Genomic DNA, 18,908 nt, shown 5'->3' with positions numbered 1-18,908 from the left:
GAAAATAAAAGCTTGTGTCATGTATTATTGGGACATCAGAGAGAGAAGAAAAAATCAATCAAATCAAAATGTCTTTATTTATCCCCTAGGGGAAACTCAGTTGTTCACTAGTTCACTGACCAGAACTTTGAACTGATCGGACTTCGAAAGAACAAAAGCCTCGAACTCTACTGAATCACTTCTTGAAAAGTTTTGTTCTTTTCTCAACTTCAGATGAACTCCCATCCCATCTAGTGTCTCTCTCTCTCTCTCTCTCTCTCTCTCTCTCTCACTCTCTCTCTCTCTCTCTCTCTCTCTCTCTCTAAACCGTAGAGTGAGCATGAAGTTGCTCAAGCCCGCCCCTCACTCCAGACTCTTTTTTTTCTTCTTTTCTTGTGTTTTACAGGCGGATGGCAAATCTAGAAATAAGCATGTTGGTTGCTTAAAATAAGAAATTAACTCTTAAAACAAGTTAAATTAAAGCTGCAAGCAGCGATGAACTGGCCCGAGCAGAGTGATCTGCAAATGATTTGTTTCTTACCAAGATAAAAAAAAAATCTTTAGATTTAGAAGTGTAAGATAACTTATATTGTTTTAAGAGTTAATTTTATATTTTAAGCGTTCAACATGCTTATTTCTAGATTTAATAATCTTCATTTAAGAAATCTTGTCAAGGTAAATTATCTGTCCATGCAGCAAGATCATTTCCCTCAGATTTACTGTTTTTATCTTGTTTTTAGACTAAACACCTTTTTTGCAGTGCACTTACCACCTGTATGCAGCTCAGTGACATATGTCACTTTATTCAGCATTTCAAGTAGTTCAGCATATCTGATTGTTTGTTGAGATTATTATGGGTTATAATGCAATTAAACAATCATTTTTTATGAGTCAGCAGTCCTTCAGGTATCCAGCTGACATTGTTTCTAGCTGTCACGAGCTTGAGTGAGAAGGGAAAGCCAGTATTTCCTCTAGGCGTGTCTCTGACTGTCTGAAGCTCTCTGTCCTCTGTCCTCTCTGTCACTCTGCAGACATGAGTTTCTACAGTGATGCGTCCACAGAAGACACGGCCGACGAATTGGACAGATTGGGGTAAGACATCTGGGACTGATATTACTGTCCTCTGTCCTTAACCACTCACAGAAAACACGTTGTTAGAAGGAAACGAGTCGTGGTTACCGAAGCTACCAGACTCCATATGAAAATATTTAAAGTATTAAAGTAGGCCTAATTAAAGTATATAACAAACATATAGGTTTTAGAGCAGGTGTCCACAGTACAGAATAGTGTATTGGTTCAATCGGCATTATAAAATAAAACTATCTACTTCTCTGTTAGTTCCCTCGCGACTACTTTGTGACTACTTCAGGGACCTCATTAAAAAGTTGGATTATTTGCACTTTCTATGGACTTTATATACTTCAGCCAGATTGAAATAGCGGTTTTCTTTGGATTAGTTTTTATGATTATTACTCTTTACTCCATATGCTAGATTGACAGACTCACAGGGATTATATTTTCATACCCTCTTAGCAACTTGTAATGCAAACAATGAATTTCACATCCCTTTCCTAGTTTCCGCTGCATCTCTCTTAAAGTAGAATAATTAAACATGCCATCAGGCTTAATGGAATGAAAACATACATTCACATTTAATATCAAGTCTGAAACACTGTTTCACGCGTGATCAATTTTGAACATTTCACAAAATTTCACATATTGAAAATGTGGATTTGACAAATTCGATTTTTGAATGAATTTGCTATGTTTAGACCAAGACATAAATAAACATAGCACATTGGATTCCGAAACGTATTTGTGTTATAAAGGGTTTTGCAACTTCATTTAATCTTCTAAAAAAATCTGCAGAAACTGACAGAAAGTCTGCTGTGACTACTTCAGGGACCTCCTTAAATAGTTGGATTGTTGAACTTTCTATGGATTTCATATACTTCAGCCTGATTGAAACAGTGGTTTTCTATGGAGTTTTTTTTATGCTTATTACTCTTACCAGTCGCTCCATATGCTATGTTGACAGACTCACAGAGATTATATTTGTATACACTCTCAGCAACTCTTAATGCAAATAATGAATTTCACATCCCTTTCCTGGTTTCCGCTGCATCTGTCTAACAGTCTGCGGCTCAGGGCTCATCCTTATTTTGTCTGAAAACCTCTGTCCTGCTGAACTAATGAATCAGTTCAATACTTTATTTATTGTAAGACATATTGTATTATTACGATGACCCATTGTCTTTTGTCCAAGTTATTATTTCTAAGCATACTGTAATCAAAAGCTTTCAAACACATCTAAAGCAGACTGTGACCTCCACAAACAATTAGAACAAACAATTGGAATTTTGACTTAAGATTATGACAGTTTGTCTCAATTGCTAAAACACATTTTTCTAATCCTCCTGTCCTTTTCTCAGAATTCTAAACACAAAACTCTTTTCTCACACTACATTCACAAAACCTCTGATTCTTTCAGCAAAACCATCCCATCGCCTCAAAATAGTTTTACCTGTTCTCAAAACCAAACAATGCTGTCAGATCATGAACTAATAGGTCAAAATAGAAAAACTGCTGAGCAGTCATGATACACTTCACCAAAAAACTGAAAACACAGTGTTCAGCGCATGTAGCTCATGGAGAAATGTTTATTGGTCACATTAAAGTATAGCACATGCATTTTGAATCTCAAAAGCAAAAAAATAACTCAGTGGATTCAGCATTTAATAATTTATAATAATAATAATAATAATAATAATAATAATAATAATAATAATAATAAACAGTTTTTCTCAATTGCTAAAAGACTAATTCCTGTTGTGTGAATCAATTGCTCAGTTGTCTAAACTCATTCCCTTTTGACAAAACCATAAACTATCTTCATCTAGTAAAACACTATACCACTGTAGTGACAGGAGGATTAGAAAAATGTGTTTTAGCAATTGAGACAAACTGTAATGCAGTGGAGAAAAAGAGTATGGTGGCAAGTATAGGTTACAGAAATTTGGATTCACATTGACAGCATGGTGAAAACTAACATTATACCAAATGTTGTCTTGACATGATGAGAAACAAGTGTGATCAATTTAGAATCGTTGTGTTCAATGGATGACCCATGTGCTTTATTTGTGTTCATGTTTTGTCACTTGTTACCATTATGTGTCACAAGTGCATCACAGGGACAACTGTGTCTTATTGCAGGAGAATTGTGTTTAGAGTTTTACAAAAGGAATGACTCAGATCTGCAAATAGATGAAGATAGTTTATGGTTTTGTCAAAAGAATGTTTGATTCAGGGAATGACTTTAGACCACTGAGCAATTGATTCACACAACAGGAATTAGTGTTTTAGCAACTGAGGAAAACTGTATTGTCACACAACTATTTCCAAGATCAAGAATGAACTTCATTGCATAACAGTGGAACATGATTTATTACATTGCACATGGCTAAACTGGACTGTTTCCATCCAAATATGCACATACCCAGACTGAGGGGGAGCAGTAAAGATACAATGTGTAATTCCTGGTCACATGGTCCAAACTAATAAGGGGTGCCATATCACTCCTCCCACCCAGATTGTGTTCAGTCTGACTAGCAAAATAAACTTTCAATGTCCTCTAAAAGTAGTGAACTTTCTAAACTTCCACTTTAGCCTCATCTCATAACAGTAATGCCAAGTGATTACTCTATTGTGAACCCATAAACATTTTTTCTGCTGTCTTATAAGCTCATTACAGTTGACACAAGGCTCTGCATTTTTATCAAGATATTAATAATATGGGGACTTCCTCTCAGTTTACCACAGTATTGAGTGTTTATTTTTTATTTTGTTGAAGGTGGTACCACTATGAGCTGTCCCGCCATGCTGCAGAGGCCCTTCTCTTGTCCAATGGGACTGATGGGAGTTATCTCCTGAGAAACAGTAATGAGGGACCAGGATGTTTCGCCCTGTCTGTCAGGTCAGTCTGCCTAACAAACCATTCTAAATCAAAGGTCACAATAAGTGACCAGTGGTGACACAGCCGCTCACTGACAGTGTAAGAACTCAGTGTGGAAGAGATATGAGTGAATGACTTTAACCCTTTGATGCACAACATGGGTCTAAAGTGACTATGACCCGACTATGTTTTTATATTCCATATCTTTGCAATCAATTAATTTCATCATTCAGTATTCCAGGTTTTCCTCAAATAACTTGTTTTTGATGATCATACATCCTCATTTTTTGTTTTCATTTCTTACTTTTTGAATAAAAACCCTTTTTTATCACTATGTTTCTAATGCACAAGGTCATTTTAGACCCATGTTGTGCATTAGAAAAAAATAGGAAAAATGGATATAATGATCTGTTGTAATAAAAAAATAAAATATATTCAAACACACAGCCAGAATGAAATAACATGGGAAATGAATGCGGGTCATTGTTTACCCATGTTGTGCATTAGAAGGTTTTTTTTATGTTGTGCATCAAGGGTTAATCAAGGACAGACCTCAATATTTTGTTTCTAAAAACCAATTTGTGTACCAGCTATTTAAAATTGTGAAGTTCCCAAGTTGGCATTAAGTGCCTGATAACATTAATACATTTTCTTTGACCAAGTTCAGATGGAAATCACTAAAACAAACATGGGCTTATTGTGTTAAATGCAAAAGAGAAACTATTTAAGAGTGATACACTTTCTTTTAACCACATCATGACTACACAGCCTATTCTGCTTTACATTTGTTGTGCACAGCCTCAGATATGAACACTATTTATACCCATGATATAGTATAGTATAAATGTCCTTACTTACGTAAGGACATCTATACTGTCCTTCAAAGTCAAACTGCAGTAACTACACAAAGGGTAAAACTGAGAAAAACTGCTTTAAAGTTTTTTAACTGGCCAGCAATATGGGTTATTGCTGTATATGGGTTATTGCTGTAGTGATATGACACTTATTTCTACATGTATTGATGATGTCATTTTTATGCTAGAAAATCACAATTTATTTGACCTTTGACCCAAAAAAATGTAGTTAGTGCACTCTGGTTTTGCTGTAAAAGGTTTTAATAGTAATGATAAACAGAGTGCAGTAACTACAGCTTTAATATTTTGTTTTGAAAAAACATTTTCAAATTGATTTTCCTATAAGTGTATTTAAAAGTGTTTAACAACTCTTTTCAAATATTTGTGTATTTTAGACTTAATAGTATAAAGTAATGTTATATTTTAGTCTTAATATAATTTTATCTAACTTTTTTCTTGATTTTGTAGTTACTGCAACTTTTATATCATTATTTCTCTGAAATAAAGCAAAATTGAAATCTAAAATTCTGTCACAAGATAAAACAGACATCAAGGAGTACATTTTTAGTTATAACTCAGTTTTGACAAAAAATGTAGTTACTGCAGTTAGACTTTGTAGGGAGGAATAGTGGAGGCAGAAAAAAGAAAAAACTGAAATATTAAACTCTGAAAAAAACACAAACAATGGCACACCATTTTTCATCTACAGTTTATGCAAAACAGTATACATTTAAACATTGACTATTCATTAACACATATGCAATGTTAAAAGAATGTCACCGGCCTCTGTCCTTACCAAGAAGGGATTCAATCTAACACATGCCTATATAACACTAAGATTTCTGTATTTACCTGTAAATAACCTTGAAAGTTCAACATTAAATGTTGTTTTTCATCTGAAACATAGGGCGAAGGATTCTGTCAAGCATTTCCATGTGAACCGCAGAGACAACACCTATGTGTTTGGATTTAACAAGTTTTCAACCCTTCATGACTTTATCCACCACTTTGCTAACCAACCTCTGCTGGGCAGTGACGCAGGTATGCACAACTTACTGCCTGATACCAGCTCACATATTGCTCTGTTGGCTGCTTCAATGCTTTCATAGTAAAGGTGACACTTTCTTTAGGGTTATTCTAGAAATCAATTGTTCCAGCACAAGTGTGTGTTACACAAACAGAAAGAGGAGTTTGAATAGTAGAGAATCCGTGTATCATTCGTTCTTTCCATTTTCAATTGGCAATCAAAAATCAAATAATGAAAAATGACTTTATTTTGTTATTTGTTTTTTATTATATATCTGCTTTTTTTGGCCTGGTAGGGTAACACTTTATTCTGAAAACTGAAAACCGCACGGCGACACAACAAACACATTTTTGGCGCGACGTAATTTGATTATTTCTCGTGGTGTGTTCATGTAACGTTAATACTTCATCTCCTCTCTGCTGGTAACAGCAGAGGAAAATACTGAAAAAAAGTGAGAAAGAATGACAGTAAAGTGTTTATCCTTCATGTAAGTTCGCTCTGAACAGTTTACATGAATTTACCATTAATATCGCAATACAGGCGCTCTACATTATATGTTATTATTATTATTATTATTATTATATAAGGACGGCTGGTTTGACTACGGAGTAGCTCACTAAACCGCAGTCAAACTTCCGGGTCACGTAAACCCGACCAATTAATATTAAAATCAAATGAATTCCTGGTTCCCGTTTTTCCATTTCGTATTTTTGATCTGAGCCTAAGATTGAAATATGAAAAAGCAAGCATTTTTTTCGTTTTTTGTTTCATAATAGACAACAAATAACAAAATAACCAGTCAATTTTTCATTATTTGAGTTTGATTACCAATTGAAAATGGAAAGAACGAATGATACACGGATTGTAGAGTTACAAAGTGCTTGACGGTAGAAAACACAGTCAGAGCTGATGAGCCATAAATACCTGCACTGCAAAAAAGGTGTTTAGTCTAAAAACAAGATCAAAACAGTAAATCTGAGGGAAATGACAGATAATTTCACAAGACAAGACAAGACAAGACAAGATTTCTTAAATCAGGATTATTAAATCTAGAAATTAGCATGTTGAACGCTTAAAATAAGAAATTAACTTAGCCACAAAATATCTTGTTTGATTTCATGTCATTACCTAAGACTGTGTGTCACAGTGCAGTCTGGTGGCCATCTGTCACACTGAGATACCCACTACATCATTTTGTAGCTGTTGATTTTGCAGTTGTTACATTGTGCACATATTATACATGAAACATTGCAACATGCATTGTTCTAAAATCTCCAACAGGAGAGAAGCCCCACACATGTGGGCGGCTGTGGCTCAGTTGGTAGAGCTGTCCTCTTCTGATCGGAGGGTTGGTGGTTTGATCCCTGACCATGGCAGCCTACATGTCGAAGTATCCTTGAGCAAGATACTGAACCCCAGATTGCTCCCGAAGCTGTGTTCATCTAGCCTGGGTATACCCTTACTGCCTTGCGCGCTCGATTTCATTTCGAACTGCGAAAGGGTCTGGTGTCTATGGCCGTTATTTAGCCCTGTTTTAGGGATCCAATCACAGAAAGGGGAGGGACAGCAAAATGATGATGCGTACTACTCGGCAGACGGAAGCTTGTAGTTTTGTAGTTTTCTTACGGATCCAACATGGCTGCAGCAGACGCGAAACTCTCTTTAGCTGTAGACGGCGTTTTAAATAGTTTAGAGCGAAAGTTGATTTTAAAAGAAGAACAACGTTTGACTTTATACTCCTGTTTCACCACCAAAAAGGATGTTTTAGCCTTGCTTCCGACAGGATTTGGCCAAAGCCTAATCCACCAACTAGCCCCGCTACCGCTCACTGCTGTAACCACGGTGATCTGGCTACGAGCCGGGGGACAGCGGAGCCCCCAGAGACCCCCAGCAGCTCATCTATTGACCATAAAATCAGTAGATGTGTGTGGCTGAATGACATGAGGGGGAATAAGGCGTAAAAATAAATAATCTTGAAGAAAGCGAGAACTGTAGAAGCAAAGCAGCAGCAACACTCTTTCACACACACACACACCAAGACTGTGAGCAGCCAGAGTCAGAACATGCTGCAGAAAAACGTTGCAGAAGCAGAATTGAGCATTTTAGTCTCAAAGTAGAGATGGGCTCGTCTGGATATGTAAACCATAGATGTAAACATTAATTTCTGTCACTCTACATACGTCATCTGGTATAACTGATACGATTGGCTAAGAGCTACCTACAGACACTTATGATAGACATTCGTATCGCCCAATAAACGGCTCTGGAGGATCGTGAACCACGCCTCCTCTACGGAGAAATGAACGGCTGGTTCCCAGACTAATCTCATTTGTGATTAGTCTGGCGTTATCCAGGCTAGTGTTCATCAGTGTGAGAATGAATTCCCAATGGTGGCAGGTGGCACCATTGTAGGATAGCCTCTGCCACCAGTATGAATGTGTGTGTGAACGGGTGAATGAGTCAGTCTGTAGTGTAAAGCGCTTTGAGTGGTCGCAAAGCGACTAGAAAAACGCTATGTAAGTGCAGGTCCATTTACCATTTACCATGTTGACCTGTGTTTGAATGTGAGGCAGTCAGACCTGAAACCCCGCCCCTCTGTCTCTGAACCAGGAACACTCATTGTGCTGAAGAGTCCGTACCCACGGCGTGTGGAGGAGCCGTCCATCTACGAGTCTGTGCGAGTTCACACAGCAATGCAGACGGGCCGCACAGAAAACGACCTGGTGCCAAACGCTCCATCGGTATGAGATATATAGACAGCAACGAATTTGTGAAAAACCCTTCAGAAAATGAGGTGGAAGGCATTTTGGGGTGAAAGTGTTTTCTTGGTTTTTCCTACAGTATTTTTTGTGCTGAATCCATTTCTGCCAGATGTCAAGCTGTAAAAGTTACAGTTTAGTCATAATTATTGAATAATTAGAATAATGATTGATTAATCGCCCAATATTAGAAATGGCTATAATTTTCCAATTTGTGAATATATTATATATGGTTGTTTGGTATCATTGTAAAGGGGGCATTCATGGCTTTCATTTAAGCCATTCTGACAAACACAGAGGTCACAGGACCTCTTTAAACCATAAATTACACACATTTTCGCACAGTTTTCGCCTAAACTAAATAGTTGATGTGATCCCTGTAGGATCAAGGGACATCAGGGACCCAAAAACCAACAACTGCAATACTTAATAGAATATACTCATACTATTTCTTTGTGAGAGGTTATTGTGAGCCTTAAATTAGAAGTCAGCGGCTCAGGCTAGTTCACCTCCATTCATTCTTTGGACCAGTTTGTCAGAAAGATACAACTTTGGGCTTAAATGAAAGCCATGAATCCCCCCTTTACAATGATACCAAACAACCATATATAATATATTCACAAATTGGAAAATTATAGCCATTTCTAATATTGGGCGAAGTATCAATCATTATACTAATTATTCAATAATTACGACTAAACCGTAACTTTTTTTAATGGATTCAGCACAAAAAAATACTATAGGAACAACCAAGAAAACATTTTTACCCCAAAATGCCTACAGGGTCATCTGGAATTCTGAAGTTACAGCCGTGTCTATTATTGCGGATACCAGCTCCAGTTCAAATCAGCCTTGAAAGACAATTCTGGATTATTACAACATGGATATTATATTTATGGTTTTTGCCATCATCAGCAATTATGAATACCTTCAACTCATTGTTTGTCCAATCATCTTACAGTGAACAGAGTTAGGTGGTATGCACCATAACCACTTAACCACATCAGTCAGTCTTCACCAGCATTGAAGGAAGTTGTTGGCTCACTTGACATTACATGACATAAGTTTGGAACTTTTATCATCACACTACAAGAGAAGCCAGTGTACAGAATAAAACCCACTGGATTTGAACTGAGCACATTAGTCAGAGGTGAGGAGCCTCCTACACAGAGAACAACATGCGTCAGTGAGGAGGAGGAGTGACAGGGAGGTGCAGCTGCTCTGTGGGAACAATCAATAATCAATCATAATAAATAAATAAATAATCAATCCCTCCCTGACATATGACCAAGACATGAAACTATTACACTAACTTCATGGTGACTATCATCAGAAGCAACCTGACGACAACTGAGTCAACAACTTTATTCTCTGATGAAGAAGTGTGTGATGTGGTTGAAAGTAGAGCTGCAACAATTATTCGATTAATTGAACAATAATTGATTATTAAACAAATTGTCAACTATTTTGATAATCGGTTAATCATTGGTTTGAGCAGTTTTTAAAAGACAATAAGTCCAAATTCTTTGATTTCAGCTTCTTCAATGTGAATATTTTTGGGTTCTTTGTTCCTTTATGACACTAAACTGAATATCTCTTTGGTTTGTGGACAAAACAAGAGATTTGAGGACGTCATCTTGTGGTTTGGGAAACACTGATTGATATTTTTCAACATTTTATTGACCAAACAACTAATCGATTTATCGTTTAAATAATCAACAAGATTAATCGATAATGAAAATAATCGTTAGGTGCAGCCCCAGTTGAAAGCTCCAAAAAGCTGGTTCAGTTGGGATGCTTTTGGCCCAGATCCAAGTTGCAATAGACCAGAATTATCCTTGTCAACACTTGATTCCCATCACAATCATTTCTGCTAACACAAAGCATGTCTTTTCAGCTAGGCACAAAGGAGGGCTACCTGGTGAAACAAGGAGCGATTGTGAAGGTGAGAGCAGTTGAACTGTCGGGGAGATGCTCCTCACTGTGACTATCTCTCTCTGTAATCTAAGTGTAGTGCAGCTGGACTGCTGTGCTTCACTGGCTCAAGTCAAACCTAAAATACATCCACTTTGAAACCTTTTACAGAACTGGAAACAGAGATGGTTCACACTCAACAGACATGAACTCAAATACTTCAAAGACAAAATGGTGAGACTGTCTTCAGCTTTGGGTGTGGTGGGCTAAAATGTGCTATTTCACAACTTTCACGTCTGGATATTTGTATTACAGTGTGTGCTTCTAGTCACACTGCATAAACAATAGGCGGGCTTGTAGTGTTTGTGTGTGTGTGTGTGTGTGTGTGTGTGTGTGTGTGTGTGTGTAAGTTGACGAGTGTCTCTGTTGCAGTGTCAGGAGCCCCTCCGGACCCTTGATTTGAGAGCCTGCTCTGCAGTCCAGTTTGACTATTCTCAGGACAAAGTCAACTGTTTCTGGTAAGTAATTGCAGTCAGTGATCAGCACTGAGGAGAGGCACCATCAGGGATGTTGACGAAAACTAACGAAAAAACATTTTTGTTAACAGAAATAAAAATAAAAACGATAACTAACTGAAACTGTATTGTGAGGTTACAAAACTAACTAAAACTAACAAAAAATTTAGTGAAAATGTCCTTCGCTTTCGTCTTTGTCAACTTTTTTCATACATAATCCGGAAGAGGCGCAAGTGAAATTACCATAATGGCCATGATATTACAAACCACATTTTTTTTCATTGAAAATCCATAATTAAATTAAAAATTAAAAAATTAAAACTAAAACTAGCAAACTCGCTCTAAAAATTAAAACTTAAAACTAACTGAATTTGAAAACAAAAATTCACAACAAAATTAAAACTAAAACTGATGAAAAATCCAAAAAGTATTATAACCTCTGTCCCCTGTCTACACCTTGAGCCAAGCCTTGCTTTTCCTTCAGGATCCGTCAAACAGTTAACAGAACTTCCTTGAGGCCAACTGAAAGTCCTCCATGGCTTCTCCAAACTCCTCCCACAACCAAGTTTTTGCTTCTGGCAAATCAGTACCTGTCTGCTTCTTCAGGAAACCCCCTGGTAAACCAAGCCTGAAATCTTCCTCCTTCATCTTGACAGCTTCCTTTATCGCAGGTGTCCAATACCAGGAACTTTAGTTGCTGCCACAACAGGCGCCAATAACATAATACCAAGCTGACGCCTCCACTATGGAGGCCATAAACATGGCCCGCTCTAATTTAATGAGGAATTCTTCTGGAGGTGTGAGTTGAAGACCCCACTGATACTGTTCTCTGCCAGACATTGCCAGTTCATTCTCACTACACGTTTGGGTATACCAGGTCTGTTTAGAAGTCTTTCCTGCCATCTGGTTTGATGGTTTGGTATGATTCATTAGAACAAAAGAAGTGTGCATGTTCTGATGGAAGCCAAAGACTCAATGTTGCACTGAGACTCACAAGAGACTAACTTGTAGTCTGAACTATCAAGAACAAAATACTAAAGTGCAGTGCTGTTTGAAACAGTGTTGTGTAAAATTGTGCAAGAAAGTGGTTAAGTTGCCTATTTATACACTGTTTGCTTACAAGTGGCATACTGGCTAGCTTGAAGCAATAACACACCCACTAATACACAAACAAATTTGCAAGTGATCTAATGACCAACAACCAAAACACACACTGTCAACCTGTCTTGTGTGTCCCTGGAGGCCTAGGGCCATGGGCAGCTGCTAGCTTTGCCCCAAAAGACATCTGAATAAGTCATCTTGGTCATAAGCAATTTCTGATGGGTATTTTCTTTTTCTTTTTTACTATTAATGTTTATTTTATAGACAAAATAATTAATTGACCAATGTATAAAATAATCAACATCAGTAGTTTAGTGGCACTGTGTAGAATGAGCTGCAGGTAAAGCAAAGGGAGTTCCAGGTGAGCTTTGATGACCTGGGTTCAGTTTCCAGCAAGATTTCTTAAATTAAGATGATTAAATCTAGAAATAAGCATGTTCAACACTTGAAATAAGAAATTAACTCTTGAAACAAGATAAATTAAAGCTGCAAGCAGCGATGAACTGGCCCAAGCAGAGTGACCTGATGATTATTTGTTTATTACCAAGATTTTAAAAAAATTGATTTAGAAGTGTGTTCGATGATTTATCTTGTTTAAAGAGTTAATTTCTTATTTTAAGTGTTCAACATGCCTATTTCTAGATTTAATAATCTTAATTTAAGAAATCTTGTCAAGGTAAATTATCTGTCCATGCAGCAAGATCATTTCCCTCAGATTTACTGTTTTATCTGGTTTTTAGACACACCTTTTTTGCAGTGCAGTTGCTTTGTCTTCAGATAATTTAGCGACAGAATGGTGGCTAATGGATTGAAAAGCACAACGGATCATAAAAGTGAAAGAACTCCGCTAACAATACATTACAGTCTGTGACTTGCTTCAAAAGTGCCAGTTCTTTCCCTCACATATTCTGTCCAATAGACATTTTAACGTTTATTTTATAGACAAAATAATTAATTGACCAATGCTTAAAATAATCAACATCAGTTGATGACGACTAATCAATAATAATAAGTGTTAGCTGGAACTAAAGAAATAAAGGATTATACAAGTGATTTTTAACAGTCACACACAAAATGAATGAAATATGCATTTATGATAGAATAGAGAGATACACATAATATGGACATCGATACCAAAAGAAAAATGTGTACAGTATGTATCAGATGACCAACAATCCGAAGAAAAGAAAAAAACAAATCTATGAGGGATAAGTCACAGCACGGATGTCTGAGGCCACAGCTTGGTGGACTTCCCCACAGCAGCACAATATGGCAGTTGTGTTGTTTGAAAAGGGGAAGTCTGAGTAGATGAATAACAGACGGAAACACAAGGAGGGAAGGAAAAGTGAACTAAAAGGCAACAGTGGCTGAGGTTACAACCACTGACAACCTTTAGTTACACACAGTGTCCAATGCTGCACAGTTTGATATCTATCTAAATAGGAAGTGCAAATAAACAGGCTCTGTTGATATCTCCTGTAGTCAGTGTGAATAAATAAAGAGGCACGTAGACACTAAGCGCTGTGATTTCATCAATGATTCATTAGCAAAGTGTTCTGACTATGTTCTAAAAGGATCAAGATTTTATGGCTCTGATTTAGTTTGTCAATATAATGTTCACTGAGGCTCATTGGTAATATTTGTTTTATCATTATGGAGACATAAATCTTTCACGTGTGTTCTGAGTCTTCCTCTGGCCTCTTACCAGTTGGACATGCCTGGGAAAACCTCCATTGGGATGTGCCATGGGGGCCTCTTCATCAGATGCCCAAACCACCTATCCCTAACCATCAACAGGCCTCTGGGGTGGAGCCCTGCCAACTTACACTGAGGAAACTGATTTTGGCTGCTTGAAGTCATGATCGTATTCTTTCAGTCACTATACAAAGCTCATGACCAGAGGTGCCACCAAAAAGGTGTACCAGCCAGAACAGCCACACAGTGTCCAGAGCTTTCAGCATCTCAGGGCTATTGTCATCCACACCAGGCACCTTGCCATGGAGGTGGTTTGTGACTACCTCAGCGACCGCTGTCAGTATTCCTCCGAGTCTTAAGCCTCTTTTCGTCAGATTCAGGAGTTCGTCTAAGTATACTTTACCCCACCTGATGATAACCTTAGTCTGTGTCAGCAGTTCTCCCCTGTCTACACCTTGAGCCAAGCCTTGCTTTTCCTTCCGGATCCGTCAAACAGTTGACAGGACTTCCTTGAGGCCAACTGAAAGTCCTCCATGGCTTCTCCAAACTCCTCCCACACCCAAGTTTTTGCTTCTGGCAAATCAGTACCTGTCTGCTTCTTCAGGAAACCCCCTGGTAACCAAGCCTGAAATCTTCCTCCTTCATCTTGACAGCTTCCTTTATCGCAGGTGTCCAATACCAGGAACTTTAGTTGCTGCCACAACAGGCGCCAATAACATAATACCAAGCTGACGCCTCCACTATGGAGGCCATAAACGTGGCCCGCTCTAATTTAATGAGGAATTCTTCTGGAGGTGTGAGTTGAAGACTCCACTGATACTGTTCTCTGCCAGACATTGCCAGTTCATTCTCACTACACGTTTGGGTATACCAGGTCTGTTTAGCAGCCTTTCCTGCCATCTGGTCCAACTCACCACCAGGTGATGATCCGTTGAGCTCTGCTCCTCTCTTCACCCAGGTGTCCAAGACAAATGGTCGCAGATCCGGTGGAACGATCATAAAATTATTCTTTAGCCTTTGGCCTTAGGTGTTCTGGTACCAAGTACACATATGAACTACCCTATTCTTAGACATGGTGTTTGTTAAGGGCAATCCCTGACTAGCACAACATTAAAATATCACCCGGGTTCTGATCAGGCAGATCCTCCCAACCACCCCCTTCAGGTTTCTCCAATGTTGTTCACATGAGCAGTCAAGTCCCTCGGTGACCCTCTAGATTCTCTGCTAGAACTCCAACACAGCAGTGCTCAGCCAGTGGCTTGTGAGTATCCCACACCCGCCCAACACCCCTCATATTGGGAAACTCCTGAAAAGGCCAGAGTCCAGTCCCTCTCCAGGACTTTGGTTCCAGAATCAATGCTGAACCCAATGAACCCGAATATATGTAGTTGATACCACTCCACCTCCTGCACCAGCTCCAGTTCCTTTCCCACACTAAAGTAGACGTTTCAATCAAGGTTGGCTGACAATGCACCCAACTCCAATGAGTTTCCCTGTGGGTGGTGAGCCGACGGAGTGACATCTCCATGTTGTTTCCTCAGGGTTAGTCCAGCTGGGGACCATGGGCCAAGGCCCAGCCGACAGACACTCGCTGGCAAGTTCTCCTCCAGGGTCTGGCTCCAGGAGTTGGTCTGGCAGGGTTGCAGGGCACCTGCTGGCAGGGTTTCCATCTGCCTTGGAACTGCATCATTGTTAATGAATTGCTCTTAGTCAGGCCTTTCCCCTGGGAGTACTTTGCCTTCAGAAACCCTACAAGGAGCTACCGCCCTGGACAACACAGCTTCCAGAATTACCACAGCACACAAACCACAAAGGTTGCAAATTTGGGAGGGACTTTCGGTTTCTTTTAATCAGAGAACAGCAGATCGCAATGGACAGGATGAGCAGGAGGGATGTTTCAGAACATATTGGCCATATATGGCATATCTGAACGACACCCTTACTATAAAACAGTACTCTGCCAAGGTTTCTGGGAAAAGATAAAGGACACTCTAACCAAATGTACTGTTTCCAATTTCTGCACACATGCAAAAACTAGATAATATACAGTAACGCAAACTCTTCCTCCCCTTCCTGATCTCTTGTGTCCACAGCCTGGTGTTTCCTGAAAGAACATTTTATTTTTGTGCAAAGACGGGTGTAGAGGCAGATGAGTGGATCAAGATCCTGAGGTGGAAACTGGTGAGTTTGCTGTTTTACACAGTGCTGGCAGGAAATAGTCAAACCGCTGGCCCTCCAAACTTAACTCCATATCATAGTGTATAAATACTTAATTTACAGACTGTAAAAATAAAAAGGCCCTGACTTCCAAGGGGATTGTTGAAAAGCATTCTGGGAAGACTAGAAGACTACTGAGCTTCAGTGTTACCAAACCAACTGTTACTGTAAACAGTGTTACAAACTCACTTAAGTATTGTGTGACATAGATTGCTTCGAGCTTTGCACTGACTGACTGACTTGTCTTAATTGTAACAGACCAGATTGTAAAATCGGTCAGCAGCCTCTTGCAAACCTCACCTGGCTGCTGCTGATACTGTACCTGAACACACAATACTTGAAAACCTTCCATATATTTAGAGATGCAGTCTTGGTATGTACTAATGTACCAATCAGAGCCATTAGATTTCTAGAGATGTATGCATGTCAGGAAATACATTAATAAACTAATTTGATAGGTTTAGGAAGACGAGTTGAAAAAAGTCAAAACTGAGAAAAGCCGCTTTAAAGTTTATTAACGTGTTTTAACTGGCCAGCCAAATTGGTTACATGTAGATAAGTTATATGACACTTATTTCTACATGTATTGATGATGTCATTTTTATGCTCAAAAATCATGATGATATATTTGACCTTTGACCCCAAAAACTTAGTTACTGATGATAAACAGAGTGCAGTAACTATAATGTTGTTGTCTTCTTTAAGCTTTTATATTTTGTTTTCAGTGAATAAACATTTTCATATTGATTTTGTTATCAGTGTATTTAAATGTGTTTAACAACTCTTAAAATATTTGATTATTTTAGACTTAATATTATAAAGAAATGTTATATTTTAGTCTTAATATAATTTTATCTCACTTTTTTACTTCATCACTATTGAGATAATAATTTCCCATTATAAATTATATATTATATAATAATTATATATTATAAATAAACTTTCTATTATTTTTAAATTAGTATATTTATCCAAAGCAGACGATGGTAAGTGCAATTACTGCTTGGTTTTGAGTTGGATTTTGTGGTTTTTATATCATTATTTCTCTGAAATAAAGCAAAATTGAAAAAGGTTCACTAAGGTGCATTATGTGTCTCTGTTTACAGTCTCAGATAAATAAAGGACGGTGACTGCTGGCAGTGAAGACCCTGCAGATGGAAAGAAGCCACAGATTCATAGAAGATGTCACATCAGCTGGATTAACAGTGAAAAACAGCATCATTCAAAACTGAAGACTCAACTGGAGCATGAATAACATTTCCCTCAATGTAGGGACTGGAGGCTAACTACTGGAACAGGAGGAAATCTTTTGCTCTCTTAATTACACACTGTAGTTTATTTATATTTCCAGCAGCAGGATGGTGTATGTGGGTGTGAGGAAGCATCAACTCCCTCACTAGCTGTTGCTTAAACCCCCTTTTTTTCTTTAGCAAAGTGCACAGTCGCATACACAGTTTTCTTTGTTTCCTTTATTTTGTATGAAATGGTTACAGGATAAATTTAGAAATACAAATTATTTACTTTGCATAAAGCTCAGTTAAGTGAAAGCCATAACCTGTCCTTTGAGTCCTTTGTGGAGGCCGTTTTGTGCTGGTGCTTAAAGAGGAAGCATGCTTCAGTTACAGCCTTTTATGATGTATGTGAGTAGGTTGGTACTTGCATCTGATTGGTCAAAGGATGTATAATGAAAATGACAGCTAATTGAGATAAATCTTAAATGATAAAGAAATTATTTACTTAATTTGAATGTATAACATTAATGATACATATTGAAGAAATTAAGTGGGGTTTGCTGGTGTGAGCAAACTAAGAATAACTATGTATATTTCTGTTTAACCTTGTCACCTCTCATGTTATAGTGCTGACCTGACCTGATAGGCCAGTTTGAACTATCAAGGCGGGCTCTCATATTACATATATGAGTGACATGACAGAGGCAGAGGCTGATAGAGGGAGAGCGGTGTCTGAACTGTTTGAGCTGTGACCAGTTTTTTTACTCATATTTTATTTTGTCTTGTTCTATTTTTTTTTTAGGCTGAAAATAAAAGTGCAGCTGATTATTTTTTTTGTTTAAATCAGTACTTGTAATGTATCTGTTTTTATCTTGCATATTTAAAAACATTTTTACATTCTGGAGATTGACAATGTGTTGGTTCTGGTGTATTATCAGTCGGTAATTTACTTTTTCTCCACATTTCTTTTAATATAAAGCATATTTTGATTTGTTTTCCTCACATCTGGTACCGTTAACTTTTATGTTATTTACATTATGTATATTATGTTTACTTTATGTTTCTGTGTTGTTTTTTTTGGAAAGAGGCTTATCTGAACCCTAGCCCTAAAACAGTTCCATTCTTTGTTGGTTTGAGTCTGCATGTGGGATATGTTGTCAGTAAGCAAACAATAACATATTAACAATCCCGTCTTTTGTTGATTGCCCAGCATTTGGTTCTGTCCAGTGAAATTGAAGCCTCTGAATTACATTTCAGGGTTTTTTCATGTGATTGAGTATTTATCTTCGTGTAAATACTTGGGATTATTAATTTAAACTCTCTCTTTAAGCCTTACATTCAGCAACTTGTGAAGAAGTTGAAGTTTGGGCTGGTTTTAATTTCAGAAATAAGTCTTGCTTTCTTTTTTAATGCAAAAAAGAGACACGTTGCTGCTAATTTTATGTTGTTATCGACTATGGTGATGTTTTATATGTGCATGTATCTTCTCAATGGCTTCACTCCTCACTATATATACTGTATAGCACAAAGCTTTGTTCCCACTTTGCTCCTGATGATTGGCCTGCATTGTCCATTCGTAGACTACGGAAGAGGATTAGGTCCAGGTAGGAGAAAAAAATAATATGAGGAAGAAATAAAAAATAAAAAAAATCATTATGCACTT

At 37.8% G+C, this 18,908-nt stretch overlaps 1 protein-coding gene across 1 annotated transcript; it reads left to right on the top strand.

Moving 5' to 3' along the window:
- The first annotated feature begins 615 nt into the window (after positions 1 to 615).
- On the top strand, positions 616 to 18,883 carry dapp1 (dual adaptor of phosphotyrosine and 3-phosphoinositides). The gene is made up of 10 exons (XM_059352930.1): positions 616 to 654; positions 1,011 to 1,071; positions 3,830 to 3,952; positions 5,693 to 5,826; positions 8,423 to 8,553; positions 10,469 to 10,516; positions 10,657 to 10,719; positions 10,918 to 11,003; positions 15,890 to 15,977; positions 17,120 to 18,883. Exons 2-10 carry the CDS (start codon positions 1,013 to 1,015, stop codon positions 17,141 to 17,143), a joined length of 756 nt encoding a protein of 251 aa, XP_059208913.1. The 5' UTR covers positions 616 to 654; positions 1,011 to 1,012; the 3' UTR covers positions 17,144 to 18,883.
- Positions 18,884 to 18,908: the final 25 nt, after the last annotated feature.

The sequence above is a fragment of the Centropristis striata genome, chromosome 16 (genome assembly GCF_030273125.1).
Source record: "Centropristis striata isolate RG_2023a ecotype Rhode Island chromosome 16, C.striata_1.0, whole genome shotgun sequence".
NCBI classification, from domain to species: domain Eukaryota; kingdom Metazoa; phylum Chordata; class Actinopteri; order Perciformes; family Serranidae; genus Centropristis; species Centropristis striata.
Note: the sequence above shows the minus strand (reverse complement) of the source record. Positions and strands in the feature narration are given on the sequence as shown.